The sequence below is a fragment of the Corythoichthys intestinalis genome, chromosome 7 (genome assembly GCF_030265065.1).
Source record: "Corythoichthys intestinalis isolate RoL2023-P3 chromosome 7, ASM3026506v1, whole genome shotgun sequence".
Classification (NCBI taxonomy): domain Eukaryota; kingdom Metazoa; phylum Chordata; class Actinopteri; order Syngnathiformes; family Syngnathidae; genus Corythoichthys; species Corythoichthys intestinalis.
In genome coordinates, this window is record NC_080401.1 from 44,134,193 (window position 1) to 44,149,905 (window position 15,713).

Sequence of the window (15,713 nt, forward strand, 5' to 3'; positions counted from 1 at the left end):
ATATCACCATTTCGATATTTTGTCACAGCCCTACTAATGACAAAATATTAGCTTCAACATGGAAATTACAAATTTCAATGGAAAAAATAAGAATTTTGTCCCTCCCAAATTGTCTTCTGCTTTTTTAAAAACTCTTTACTAAAAGTCAACTCAAGACACATAATATAGCCCAACAAAGTCTGAAAGCGTCATGGGTCCACGCCCTACTAAAAAAAAGTTTATGAATTGGTTTGCAGACAATTGGATTTCTCCATTTTTCCATAAAACACAGTGTTAATGTCACAAATAAGAACGAATCTTATGATTGCAGGATAGCCATCTTTAAATCTATTTTCAGTTTTACAGTTGTTGTTGTTGTTGTTTTTGTTTTTAACCACAGCATTTTAAAAAAATCCCACCTCCATGGAACGCAGCACAAACACGAACTAGCAATAGATTCTAACCATTGCCCACGTTTAACGGTACGTTATTCAACCTAATGGCATTTTTACTGTTTTGGTGGGTGGCTTTTATTAAATGTAATGTTTCAACTGCAAGACGTGACATACAGTCACGAACTACGAAGCCTTTTGAAGTTTCGAACATCATATTTAACGAGTGGGCGGCTTCGGAGTTGAAAATCACGCGCTTCCTGTTTACAAGATAGACTTGGTTTCCGGGAATTGTAGTTTTTAATGCCATCAAGCGCATTCAACTCAATCCTTTGGGAACTACAGTGGCGTCAGTGGCACGCAGTCGCAGTAGTGAGTTTAAAGGGCGGGTCGAGGAAACACAGCCGACTCTTGGATGATTTGCTGATCATCACCGGTGCCACCCCGCAAATGTCGACGCAAGAAGGTAAACTGCATATTTCACAATGTTTTACCGTAACTTTACGGTTGTTGTTTAATGTGTTCTTTGTCTCAAGCGCTTTGTGTTCTGGATGATATATTGTTGCATTCCAATTTTGCATTCCGTTCAGTGTACCTTTGCTTTGCAGATGCAAAATGATACATAAGCAATTATCTTTATATGGTGTACAACAGAACCTTTGAAGTAAAGGGCCCAACTTAAAGCCTGCAAAGTAGATAATTATGAGAATAGTTCACCCAATATGTTGCATGACTATTTTTTTATGTATATGTCTTTTCAGGTTGACAATCGATTACAACATGACTGGTGAGTCCTTGTACATCATTTTGTCAATTTTTCTATGACCCTCAAAAGATTGCCATAAGTGTTGCCATAGACACTGCTGGCCAAAAGTATTGGCACCCCTGCAATTATGTCAGATAATGCTCAATTTCTCCCAGAAAAAAAAGGATTTTCAAATGCTTTGGTAGTAACATCTGCATTTATTTTGCTTGCAATGAAAAAACACAGGAGAGAATGGGGAAAAAATTGAATCATTGTTATCTTACACAAAACTCCAAAAACGGGCCAGACAAAAGTATTGGCACCCTCAGCCTAATACTTGGTAGCACAACCTTTAGAAGAAATAACTGCAAACAACTGTTTACAGGAGGGGTCCCCAAACTACGGCCCGCGGGTCGGATACGGCCCGCCTCCACATTTGGTCCGGCATTTTGAATTTTTTTTTTTTTCTTAATAGTGTTATTTATTTCCTGGCCTTTTTCTGTGAAGAACTCAGAGAGGGTGTTGAGAGAAATGGGAGCGAGAAAAATTGCTGAAGATGGAGATCCTGACTTCGCGTTCAAGGTGAGAGATGAACAGCCTGACACCAGGCGGCAGGATACACACAGCATCCGGGAACGAGGCCTGATGGTGGACACGGGAGCGACATCTCATATCATCACTGACGTGACCAAGTTCAAAAGATTCCAGGAGACGTTCAAACCAGAGAACCACAGCGTCGAGTTGGCAGATGGTATCCGGTGCAGGGGAGTCGCACTCAAAAGAGGAGATGAGTAGTGCTACCTGATTGACAACGGATGACATGATAGCTGATATCATGACAAAACCTGTAACAAAGTTAAAACTGAAGAAGTTTGACAGTGTTATTTTTGGAATTTGAAATCTAAAAGTTCATTTGGTTGTTAAAAAGGCCATCAACATGAGAACAAGTGGGGGTGTTGAGAGAAATGGTGGAGGAAATGTTTTGTATTCATAAATGTGTCCTCAGTTGATGTTGAAATAATGTTCCTATTGCTTGTTAATATTGACATATTATTTTTTCGCCACAAGATGGCAGGATGGGACTTAATTGTCTAAAGTGCTACATTCATTACTTCTTTGTGTTTGACTTTGATAACTTTGATTTGTGGGATTGCCTGTGAAGACGGCAATGAGAGAGGATGTATCCGCATGTCAATGGAAATTAAATACGCCGAGTTTTGGCTAAAAGACAACTTATTCTCCGTCAATTCTTCCTACGAATGCAACGTTGAGCTGCAACCTCAACAGAGGGTTATTCAGTAATTTATTCTTTGTCTTTTATTCAGTAGTATGTTTAAGTGGTGTGTTATTTTACTGTCTTGTGTTTTATGGTACCACAGAGTAGCTTTCCAATTTCGTTGTTTGTTTGGCTTGCAATGACAATAAAGGAATTGAAATGAATTGAATTTTGTTCCATGAAGAATCCAGAAAGGGTTATTTGATTGTGGCTTTCTGAAAAACAATATTTTTTTTTACATTTAGGCACTCCTGCAATCGTCACACTCTTTCTGTTACAAACTGACCCCGGCCCCTCATCAGAGAAGGGGAAAGTTATGTGGCCCTCACAGGAAAATGTTTGGGGACCCCTGGTTTACGGTATCCATTAATGAGATTCTTACAATGCTCTGCTGGAATTTTAGACCATTCTTCTTTGGCCAACTGCTACGGGTCTCTGAGATTTGAAGGAGGTCTTCTCCAAACTGCCATTTTCAGATCTCTCCACAGGTGCTCTATGGGATTCAGGCTTTCTCTCAAAGCATTTTCTAGTGGTTTTTGAAGTGTGTTTTCTGTCATTGTCCTGCTAGAAGACCCATGACCTCTGGGGGAGACCCAGCTTTCTCACACTGGGCCTTACATTATGTTGCAAAATTGGTTGTTAGTCTTCAGACTTCATAATTACATACAAACGGTCAAGCAGTCCAGTGCCAGAGGCAGCAAATCAACCCAAAAACATCAGGGAACCTCTGCCATGTTTGACTGTGGGGACCGTGTTCTTTTCTTTGAAGACCTCTTATTTTTTTTCCTGTTAACTTTGTTGACGCCTTTTCCCAAAAAGCTCTACTTTTGTCTCATCTGACCAGAGAACATTCTTCCGAAACATTTTTGGCTTTCTCAGGTAAGTTTTGGCAAACTCCAGCCTGGCTTTTTTATGTGTGTCTTATGTCAGAAGTGGGGTCTTCCTGGGTGTCCGACCATAAAGTCACTTTTCATTCAGATGCCGACGTATGGGTTGACACTGATGTATCCTCGGACTGCAGGACAGCTTGAACTTGTTTGGATGTTAGTTGAGGTTCTTTATCCACTATCCGCACGATCTTTCGTTGAAATGTCTCGTCAATTTTTCTTTTCCGTCCACATCTAGGGAGGTCAGCCACATTGCCATGGGCTTTACACTTATTGATGACACTGCGCACGATAGACACGGGAACATTCAGGTCTTTGTAGATGGACTTTTAGCCTTGAGATTCCCATGCTTCCTCACAATTTTGCTTCTCAAGTCCTCAAACAGTTCTATGGTCTTCTTTATTTTCTCCATGCTCAATGTGGTACACACAAGGACACAGGACATAGGTTGAGTCAACTTTAATCCATTTTAACTGGCTGCAAGTGTGATTTCGTTATTTCCACTACCGGTTATGTGCCACAGGTAAGTAACAGGTGCTGTTAAGAAATTGAATATTATTAACTGACAGAATTGCTGGGGTGCTAATACTTTTGGCCAGCACTGTATATGATCATCTAAAATAGGTTGAATTATGTCATCAAATCAATCAAACTGCAAAACAGCAATCAAGATTTTCAAGTCTTTTAGATAAGCCGTTTCGTTTTCGTTCAAATGTCTAAAATGTTTCCGTATCAAAATTGTAAAAAGAAAAAAAAAAAAAAAAAGTTTAAATCAATAAATAAAATTCAATTTTACAAAAATCAAAATACGCTTTTTTTATTGCTTTTAAAGAACCTGATTCTGAAACTCTTCCGATCACATATTTTTGCACCCCAGTTCGATTCCAAGTCACCTGATTTTGACGATCTGCCGATCACGAGTACCGATCCAATACCTCTGCAATTTATTAATTCATTTATTAACGTATTACAAAACATACATTTTATGTGTCTTTTGACAATATCCTTGTCCATCTTGAATCTTAAATCTTAAAAGCACGATCTTTTGCCACCCGATTCCGATCTTCCAAAAATGTGTAGTGGAAAACATTTTTTTTTTTTTTCCTTTTGACAATATCTTTGTACATCTGATTTTGTTGCTTTGTAGCCCTTATACTTAAAAAAAAAATCTTACAAGCCCGATCTATTTCACCCGATTTCCGATTACGTGATCGGGAACATCCTTAATCGTAATAAGTTTGTATTATTTTGTTGCTTGTATCTCATTCACTGCCATTGACAGCGATACACGTTAAATTTATTTGAACTGGGAAGGCTGGCTTCTGGTGATCATGTTTCACTGCGATTTACGGTGATAGATATCCAATCTAATTTGATTGGGGAGCTAACAGCGATCAAACATTTAAATGATTGCTGCCACCCCTCAAAGTCGAAATGGATTGGACGTCTACCGCCATCAATGGCAGCCAACGAGTTAATACTTAAAAATCAATATAAATAAATACTGTTCAAAAACTCAATCTTTTTCACCTGATTCCGATCTTCTAAAAATTATCAGGCCCGATTTCTGATCAAGTGATCGGATCAGTGATATCCCGGATACAAACTTTATTTTTTTTCACCAAAGCAAGAGGCCAATTTCCGCTAGTAGAAATTCATTTTACGAGAGTCATTCAGGAAATAAGGTGAAGTTTTCAGTATAAGGACTTCTAATAGAGATAAAAGATTATTAATTTTTATTTTTTTTTACGCTACATACGCTTCGTCATATTTCCTCGTCTGAGCTCTTCATATCACGAATGCTCTTTTCTGTGTGCTCTTGTTTGGTTCAAAAATACTGTGCACACGCTGAAAATGAGAGCGCCACTGCCTCCCACTGAGTGGATGTGGAATTACACTTAATTTTAGCATGGTAAAAAAGTATGCTCTCCGAGGTCAGATGCGCCACTTCGCATCGCTCTGCGCCCCACTGAGAAGTACTGACTTAAAAGAACCAAACCATGACACTGAATCACCGTTTATCCGTCTCCACAATGGAAACTTTCTCTTCCAGGACAAGAAAACAACTTTCCTCCTCTGCCAAAATTCTTAAGAGTACGGCCATGCTTTTATCAGAATATCCAGGAGGAGATTCCGGGCCAACATCAGCAGCTAGTGCAGCGAATCTTCAGACTTTGGATGAGTGAGTTGTGTCGTTACACGTTGGAGAATGCCACTTCCTGTTCTCTTTCAAGTCAACTCTTTGTCTGCGGCAGTTTATTCAGCGACACTGTGCATGAACGTGATTGGCTGCATCGCCTGGTGGGCCGCGGGGGGTAACGGCTCCAATTTCGGCTATTCGTTGCTCTGGCTGATTCTCTTCAGCCCTTGCAGTTATGTCTGCTGGTTCAGACCTATCTACAAAGCTATCAGGTGTGTTGCCGTCTCTATATTAAATTTGTCTCCAAAGTTCACCACTATCTGTTCATTGATGCATAACACACACATATACTGTATAACACTACCTATTCAAGGTGAAGCAATGCAAAGTTTTATATTACACTATCTTTATTTGTCCACAATAATTCTAAAAGAAATGTAAACAATAATATGTCAGATAGATGCTGTACGGATTTTATGATACTGAGGGAAATTATATTTATTCAGGCTGACTTTTTGACAGTTTCCCAACTTATAAGGTGTTTTTTTTTTCATGAAAATTTAGCTCCAAGGTTTTAAGGACTTTGACCTCAAAGCAATCACTATATTGACAAGAAAGAAAATGATCCTCACCAATTGATGTTAGTTTCTGTTTGTCTTGTCAACAGAGCGGATAGCTCCTTCAACTTCATGGCCTTCTTTTTCATCTTCTTCCTTCAGCTAGTGCTGGCCATTATTCAATGTATAGGAGTCTACAACTGGGGTGTTTGGTGAGTTGCGGGAATTTTATTTTCATAAATGTTATACTGGGGAGACTAGTGGCGGAACAAACAGGAACAACGTGCGATGAGCATAAACGGGACCCCCGAGTGGACCGTCCACTTGGATTAAAGTTCTCGTGGGTGGAAATGCACAACATAATAAGGCTATGTCTACACTAGGACAGATAATGGCCTTACCCGTGTAATTAGTTCGACTATACAGCATGTCGGCTACACTAGTATGCTATTATCCGGATTAGTTGTTAGACGGATAATGTCAGCAAGTAATATTACACGCCGCTTAATATGGACTACTGTCTCGGATTCTAAGGAAGTGACGTCATGCCGTCGCCATTTTTAGTGCTGCATGACGGCATCGTAAACAATGGAGGCGGACGATCACGACGTGGCATTCCTGCCCCTATTTCCGCACATTTTTCTTGAACCTTCAAACAATGTCGCAATAATAAGCCTCAATTCAGTGCCCATTTGTTGTCCTCCCGTCGCGGATGACTCGGGGATGAGCGTTCTATACAGAGCTCCTTTCCCGTGTTTTCTCCGATCAGCCAGCTGCGGGGCTGGCCCCTCCCAACTCAATGCTGACCGAACATGAGTATATTAAAATGCGTAGACGAAAATTAAACCCCGAAAAAGGGACTTGTGTGGTAGTAACCCCAGTCAAAGGATGCACGATCAGTTTTTTTCCCATGACATTTCTGCCTGTCAAAACTATCAGCACTTCCATTATGCACAAGCACTCCTGTTTGTGGCTTCCAGGTAATATATGCAGCGCCACACCATATGCTTCTATTTGTTATTTTCCAAGTGGTGAGAGCGCAACTGAGCATTGATTGTAACATCCCAAGTAACGATGTCAGGCTTTCGTTGTTTTGTAAAGATTTATTTCAATCACAACTGCTCGTAAAAGCAGAGCGTGCTCTCCCTTCACTCTTGCTCCTGCGTGATGCGTTCATTTGAGATCACGAAAAAAACAGTGATCACAAAATGACAGTCTAGAAGGTGTAGTAATTTCGGAATTTGCCGCCGGCGGGTAATGAGTTTCTGGTGCAGAGGTAAACTGCGTCAGCGATGACGTAACATATGAGGCTGCTCCTTTCTGCGCATGCGTAGTTTGCGCAAATGCAGGCGTACATTGCAGAAGCGGGGGGAATTAAACACACCTTAATCGTAAGTGTGGACAGGTATAAAAATAGTCGGCAAAATACCCTGGAGAAAATTATCTATCCTAGTCTAGACGTAGCCTAAGGGTCCCGATGAATTATTTTGCAAACCAAACAATACTGATTGTTATAGTTATTGTTGAATCTTGTCTCATCATGTCTCTTATATATTAGAAGGTTTGTTGTTCTGTTATAACCCTTTGCTGGGTTTTAGCTTCAATTTCTCTGAATTAATCAGGCTCTATTATTATAAACCAACTAGGTTAAGCTATTCAATTCGAAAGAATCCAGTTTGCTAATGATCACTTCCCAGTTCTTAATTTTGTCATTGGCCTTTGAAATAGTGGCCGTTTACATGGTGACACTCAGAGAATACGAAAAAATTTCCTGTTTGCATTTATATGCTTCCGTCTCCATTCGAACAATGTCGCAATTCCGCGTGAAAACGATGTAGTATTGATGCCAGGCCCTAGGGTGCAGTGCAGATTTACAAGGCGACAGACTCTGCTAGATTGTGGCCACATTTCTAAATTCTTACTGGGCTAATTATTTTTACTCATTGCTTGTGGACAATTATTCGCGGGTGGCTCTACACTTTCGCAGGCCACTCAAGACGATCGTACAGTGTTTGACACTGTGTGTGTGGGAGGGGGCAACTGGAAATGTTTTTGCTGGCCCGTCCAGACAACTGGCCAAGCGGGTGACAGAGATATTTTAACACTTAACTATATTACAGCTCTGTGCATCATCTTACCTTTTGTTTTTGACCCTCCGCTCGTCCAACCCTGCTCACTTTATGGCCACAAACCGAGCCCCTTAGAGCAGGGGTCTGCAAGTCCAGTCCTCGAGAACCGCTGACCAACTTGTTTTCCATGTCTCACTCCTTTAACACACTTGAATCAAATAATCAGGATCGTTATCACATACCTATCAACCCGTTGGCAATCTTGCAAATAGTGACGTATCCCCTTACAAATTGGTGACTAATCTTACAACGTCATATATAGCGTGCATTACGAAACAAAAATAAAACTTAATTTTTAAAATAATATGAATTTATTGGTAATATTGTCACAAATAACATGGTGCAATTATAGAACAATCAATATCTTCAGCTAGATCATGATTACTAAAATTTAACAGGGACTTTTGTTATAATTGTATGTAGCACTTTTGGCAATTTCTATCACGTCTTTTGATGGCTGCACTTCAGCAGTTTGACTTGAAGGTAGTTCATTAGTGTGTCCAATTATAAATTAAAAAGGTCAATTGATGAAATTAACTTACCGATGCAATCTTTGAGTCAGGGAACATTTCTTTTGCTAATTCTGAGAAGTGATCAGCAATAGTTGCAGGCAAATTGTGTCCGGCAACAAATTGGCAGAATGAAATCTCCGCTTTCGTCACTTTTCATTCTGCAGACTGCATCTTTATGACCAGTGTTACTTTAAAAAAGTAATTAATTACAGTTATAAATTACTTCTCCTAAAAAGTAATTGAGTTAGTAACTTAGTTACCTGAATGTAAAAGTAATAGGTTTACTTGGCAAAGTAACTGGTGTTACCTTTCATGTTTTTCTTTTTCTTCATTCAAAACAAAACATAGTAACCTTTGCTATGTTTGGAAGTTATTTAATGTTGTGAATCAACTGTCAAAGTTTGCATGAGTTCCCTTCTGTCTACTTTCGACATGTGAAAGTTTTAAAACTGTTTTATCATTTAAAGATAGATTCAAGTCAAAATTTTTCCGATTTAGGAGTATTTTAGATAAAAAGTTACTTAGGTTCGCTAGGAAGGTTCACTACAACAGAGCCTTTCTGGGAAGTCTACTGCTTTAAGATGGCGGCTGTTTACTAAAGCCACCGAGTCTGTCATTTCGCATCTAGTTCTATATGCATTTGATATCTAGCGTAGCATCAAGTTGGCGTAGATTGTAGGCTGTCTGCTACAGTCAGGAAATATTGGAGCCACCGAGCCTACCATCGCGTTAGCAACAGCGTCACAACACTCTTCCTTCCCACTCCCACTCTTCTCTCTCTGTGTCTCTGACTTTTCTCGCGTCATTCAACCAACGTGGTAACGCATAGTAACGCACAGTCTCATTGCTGAAACGGTGACAAAATCCGAACAGAGAAAAAAAAAACCGTAATGCACGAAAAACATACAGATTTTGAACGTACGGCATACACATTTAAAAATCAGTGCTCACTTGTACAAATTACGCCGAAATCGTACAACTTGACAGTTATGTTATCAGGCTCCTGCAGAGATTATGAGTGAGCTGATCATTTGATTCAGGTGTGTTAAAGGAGAGAGACATGGAAAACAAGCTGGATAGTGGCTCTTGCGGACCAGACTTGCAGACCCCTGCCTTAGAGGCTCGGGTGCGGTCACACCCCCAGACCCCCCTAAGTTCCGCCCCTGACTGGGGGACAAAAACCTAAGAATTTCAAAAGTGGGTAAATATTTTTTAATGGCACTGTAGTCTCAACTTGCCCTTTTCACAATTGATTTGCATAAGATTTCTTTTTTGTCGACACCAAAGTATATGCTATCATATAGCACGATCACCAGAAGACGGTGTTGTGCAATATCAGTATTGATGTTATCAGAATTGCGCCCAAAAAAAAAACTACATCGTCTGTAATAGAAATGTCCAATAATGACTTTTTAAGCGGAGGCAGATATCCCGATATTGTCCAACTTGAAAAAATCCCATCTTGGACTCAACATATTATGGCTAATTGTATCGTGATGCCCCACTGGGTGCTTTAATAATAATATTTGCTCACAAAACGAATCCCAAGCATCTTAGTTTAGAGACATCTAATGGTCTATAAGCATAACTGCTGTACTAAGCTGTGACCAACACTTGTACAAAGGCAGTAGGCTTCTACATTCACTTTAAAGCCAATATGCATATTGGCCAAAAACCAATAATGAAAAGCCGATGTCGATATTATCCAATATCATTTCAAAATGCTTTTTCAGGTGGATATTATCGGCTTCCATATGATGTCGGACAACTCCAGTCTTTATTGTTGAATGTTGTACTTTGAGGTATGAGGCAATTATGTTTTAAGTTTCTAAGTTTTAAGGTCTTCGCTGTTTTTCATGATCTTTTACACAATAGATTTTGAGTTATCAAAGTATTACCATTAAAAAGTATGAGGATAAAAGCTAGAGCTGTCTTTCACATTCTCTAGCTTGCTAGTTGCTTGCTAGCTGTTAGTTTAACTTTTATAGAAAAACACTTAGGGGCTGCATTGAAAAAGTTTTTCCAGGAGCTCTCAGTTGTGTACACCTTGTAAGGTAAATATTAATAATGATAATATATATGTGCCTAATCTATTCCTAATTAATAAGATAATAAAAAAAACATTCTAAAGATCGTTAAGATTTTTAAAGAAATTCCCATTTTAATGACAATGGGAATAGCGATAACAAAGTGTCATTTGTTTCGTAATAAATGTATTTTTAAAAAAGTTAAAAAAAAAAAAAAAAAAGAAAATGTATAACTCAAGATATTAAGCTTCTCTGCAACAAATGAATGACTACAATAATACGTGTTTATCAGAAAAACAGCAAAAATTATGACAGCCAACTGTTATTCCGTATAGTACATTTTAATTACATGAGTTACATGTGTTTGTAGTAAGGAGAAGTTTAACGTCAGACAAAGATGAACACTTACACGACGCACATATTTTTCTTCACTCAATTATTTGCAGTGGATGGATCGCTACGGTGGTGATTTTCAAAACAAATACAGTCGCCGCCATATTCATGCTTCCCACAGCGCTGCTTTTAACGCTGGTGACCATTTTAATGTTGCTGGTCCTTGTCAAGGTGAGTGGTCACAAAAACCGTACCCATAAAGGACACTTCTCACCTTTCTTCTTCGACTGTCACAGGTGCATAGACTGTACCGGGGCATCGGGGGAAGTATGGGGAATGCTCGAGAAGAGTGGGGCACCGGTACGTGGAAGAGTGCGCCAGTGAAAAGGGGGGAGGTCAGCAACATCGACCCGAACACTCAAGGTCCAAGCTTGCCAGAGTACCCTGCATCAGTGCCTAGTTATGTGGACAACCGTGGCTGGTAATAGTCCGCCACCCTCAAGCAAGACAAGTGAAGCAATTGATGCAATCCAAATCCACCCAATGCATCTTTGATGGAAGACACTCAGGTGACTTGATGTTCCACTCTGAGACCCCCAATTTGGCCAAATTTCAAAATTGTCCTATATGCATGTGTGATACATCATTGGAAAGCTTAAGATCTCCATTTTCTGGGGGAAGAAAAACAGGAGGGCATTAAAAAAAAAATGACACCCCTAAATCGTAACTCGAGGTGAGAGCATGAGAGAGCATAATTAAAGACACCGTGATTTTAATGAGATATTATCGCGTACTTACCTTGTTTCGGTCGTAAAACTCAGTGTAGCATGTCTCTCCGATTGTCAAGGCACAGCTGTGAATGGCCACAGCCGGACTTTTGGGGGATTTTATGGGTAAAACACGGTAATATAACAAGGCTCGCAATGCAGAAATCGCAGACATCAAGGAGCTTTTGATTGTGTCAGTGTCATTTTGTCAGTGTTGTCCCATGAAAAGATATGCTTAAATATCTGCAAGAATTGCGAGGGGTGTACTCACTTTTGTGATACACTGTATAGAGTTGTCCGATAATGACTTTTTAACCAATATCCCGATACTGTCCAACTCTTAAAACTCAACAACTATATACAGTGCTGGCTAAAAGTATTGGCACCCCTGCATTTCTGTCAGATAATGCACAATTTCTTCCAGAAAATGATTGCAATTACAAATGCTTTGGTAGTATTATCTTCATTTCATCTATTATGCTTGCAATTAAAAAACACAAAAGAGAATGAAAAAAAAAAATCAATCATTATCATTTTACACAAAACTCCAAAAATGGGCCAGGCAAAAGTATTGGCACCCTCAACCTCCTTGGTAGCACAACCTTTTGACAAAATAACTCCGGACAACCGCTTCAGGTATCCATCAGTGAGTTTCTTAGAATGCTCTGCTGGAATTTTAGACCATTCTTCTTTGGCCAACTGCTTCAGGTCTCTGAGATTTGAAGGGTGCCTTTTCCAAACTGACAGGTGTTCTATGGGATTCAGGTCTGGACTCATCGCTGGCCACTTTAGAAGTCTCCAGTGCTTTCTCTCAAACCATTTTCTAGTGCTTTTTGAAGTGTGTTTTGGTTCAATGTCCAGCTGGAAGACCCATGACCTCTGAGGGAGACCCAGCTTTCTCACACTGAGCCCTACATTATGCTGCAAAATTTGTTGGTGGTCTTCAGACTTCATAATGCCATGCACACGGTCAAGCAGTCCAGTGCCAGAGGCAGCAAAGCAACCCCAAAACATCAGGGAACCTCTGCCAAGTTTGACTGTGGGGACAGTGTTTTTTTCTTTGAAGGCCTCGTTTTTTTTCCCTGTAAACTCTATGTTGATGCCTTTTCCCAAAAAGCTCTACTTTTGTCTCATCTGACCAAAAAGCATTCTTCGACAACGTTTTTGGCTTTCTCAGATAAGTTTTGGCAAATGCCAGCCTGGCTTTTTTATGTCTGTCTTATGTCAAAAGTACGGTCTTCCTTGGTATCCTACCATAGTCCCTTTTCATTCAGATGCTGACGGATAGTATGGGTTGACACTGTTGTACCCTCGGACTGCAGGACAGCTTGAACTTGTTTGGATGTTAGTGGAGGTTCTTTATCCACCATCCTCACAATCTTTCCCTGAAATCTCTCTTCGATTTTTCTTTTCTGTCCACATCTAGCGAGGTTAGCCACTGTGCCATGGGCTTTACTCGTTATTGATGACACTGCGCACAGTTGACACAGGAACATTCAGGTCTTTGGAGATGGACTTGTAGCCTTGAGATTGCTCATGCTTCCTCACAATTTTGCTTCTCAAGTCCTCTGACAGTTCTTTGGTCTTCTTTCTTTTCTCCATGCTCAATGTGGTACACACAAGGACACAGGGCAGGTTGCGTCAACTTTAATCCATTTTAACTGGCTGCAAGTGTGATTTAGTCATTGTCACCTGTTATGTGCCACTGGTAAGTAACAGGTGCTGTTAATGACACAAATTAGAGAAGCTTCACATGATTTTTCAAAGGGTGCCAATAATTTTGTCCGGACCATTTTTGGAGTTTTGTGTAAAGTGATAATGATTGATTTTTTTTTCCATTCTCCTTTGTGTTTTGTCATTGAAAGCAAAATCAATGAAGATATTACTACCAAAGCATTTGTAATTGCAATCATTTTGAGCATCAAATTGAGCAATATCTGACAGAATTGCAGGGGTGCCAATACAGTGTAATTGGATCAACCACCATTTAAAACAATGGAGTTTATTTTTTTAAATACCTTTCGTGAGAACCCCGCATCTGCTCCATTTTGTCAAAATGGGGTGCACTTTTGACAGTAAAGGGCTTGTGCCTTATTTCCTCCATGATCAAACTTCTGCAGACATCTGACTGGATGCTTTCTTTCTGATGATGAATCATATTTTGCATGTGATGGACTTTTACTTGGACTTGGTAGTGCTGCAGGATGCCTCGTGATTAATTTTGCTTGTTTTGCATGTCTGCAGCGTCCAGATGGTCTGAAAAATATTGGCTGGTGGGATTTTGTCACAAAGTGTACTCTGATATATTTTGAGTTTACATTTCAGGACAATATTTTATTCATTTTTTTAAAAATACATTTCAGTATATACTGTTGAAAATGTGCATTTTGGTCAAGATTATGAATGTTTAATCAAAGAAGCCTAAATAAACATTATATTGAATGCAAAAATAATGGTCGTACAGTGGTTTGCATGACACCTCACAATTCTGAGGTCTTGGGGTTTGTGTGTCCTTGTAAGGAGTTTTCATGTTGGATCATTGCTGGTTTTAAATTAGGGACTCTGGGGTCCTTGCATATTCTAAAAACATGTATGTTAGGTGTATTCCAGATACCTCACAATCACTCCAGCATGTACCGCACCACTTGCCCTGAGTCTGTTATAGTAATTGTAGCTGACTTAGGGCATCAAGCAAATTCATTAAAGGAAAGCGTGAAGAAAATGGCATGCATGACAAGATGGTCTTGTAAGCAAATGTGTGTCAAGAATGATTTTTTTTTTTTTTTTAAAGCACGGTACAAGTGAAAGACATATTACAAGATGATTACATTCTAAAATAGATAACTATATAATACTATACTACTATAGTATTCTATATACAGTGATCCCTTGTTTTTCGTTAATGCCCCCCCTCCGCGAAAATCGAAAATCTGCGAAGTAGAGGCCGAGATTATTTACATTAAAAATATATAGATTTATTTATTAATTTTGATGTGTTCAATCTATTTATTCACATTTAACGGCATGTTTTCCCTTTTCCCCATAGTATAATTTAAAAAAAAAAAAAACAACCACAACAAAAAAACCTTATGTATTTTTATTAGGGCTGTCAAATGATTAAAATTTTTAATCGAGTTAATCACAGCTTTAAAATTAATTAATCGTAATTAATCGCAATTCAAACCATCTATAAAATACGGCATATTTTTCTGTAAATTATTGTTGGAATGGAAAGATGAGACACAAGACGGATATATACATTCAACATACTGTATTTGTTTATTATAACAATAAATCAACAAGATTGCATTAACATTCTGTTAAAGCGATCCATGGATAGAAAGACTTTTAGTTCAAAAAAAGATCAATGTTAGCACAAGTTAAAGAAATTTTATATTAAAACCCCTCTTAATGTTTTCGTTTTAATAAAATTTGGAAAATTTTCAATCAAAAAAATAAACTAGTAGCTCGCCATTGTTGATGTCAATAACTACAAAATTCTCATCGTGCTGAAACCCATAAAATAAGTCGCACCCAAGCGCCAGCAGAGGGGCACAAAACACCCAAAAATACAAGTAACAAGTGGACAAGACACTGCTGTCATTTTAATCTGTTTGAGCGGGGCATGTGTGTTAATTGCGTCAAATATTTTAACGTGATTAATTTACAAAATTAATTACCGCTCGTTAACACGATAATTTTGACAGCCCTAATTTTTATAAATGGGTTTTTAAGCACTACAAATGTAATAATTATGAAATTAGATATACAGTGGTATGAAAAAGTGTTTGAACCTTTTGGAATTTCTCACATTTCTGCATAAAATCCCCATCAAATGTGATCTGATCTTTGTTAAAATCACACAGATCTAAACAGTTTCTGCTTTAACTAAAACCACCCAAACATTTTTAGGTTATATTTTAATGAGCATAGCATGCAAACAATGACAGAAGGGGGGGAAAAGTTGGT

General features: G+C 38.9%; 1 protein-coding gene across 5 annotated transcripts; it reads left to right on the forward strand.

Annotated features, from left to right (window-relative positions):
• The first annotated feature begins 734 nt into the window (after positions 1–734).
• On the forward strand, positions 735–15,035 carry scamp4 (secretory carrier membrane protein 4). Of its 5 annotated transcripts, none has more exons than XM_057841691.1 (8): positions 736–837; positions 1,133–1,158; positions 1,502–2,414; positions 5,333–5,461; positions 5,535–5,691; positions 6,087–6,188; positions 11,091–11,208; positions 11,274–15,035. In XM_057841691.1, the coding sequence occupies exons 4-8, from the start codon at positions 5,458–5,460 to the stop codon at positions 11,460–11,462; spliced, it is 570 nt and encodes a 189-aa protein (XP_057697674.1). In that variant the 5' UTR covers positions 736–837; positions 1,133–1,158; positions 1,502–2,414; positions 5,333–5,457; the 3' UTR covers positions 11,463–15,035. The 5 variants fall into 5 exon arrangements, with proteins under 5 accessions (XP_057697672.1, XP_057697674.1, XP_057697675.1 ...); XM_057841692.1 differs by having other exon boundaries at positions 738–837; positions 1,592–2,414; XM_057841690.1 differs by having other exon boundaries at positions 741–837; positions 1,624–2,414.
• Positions 15,036–15,713: the final 678 nt, after the last annotated feature.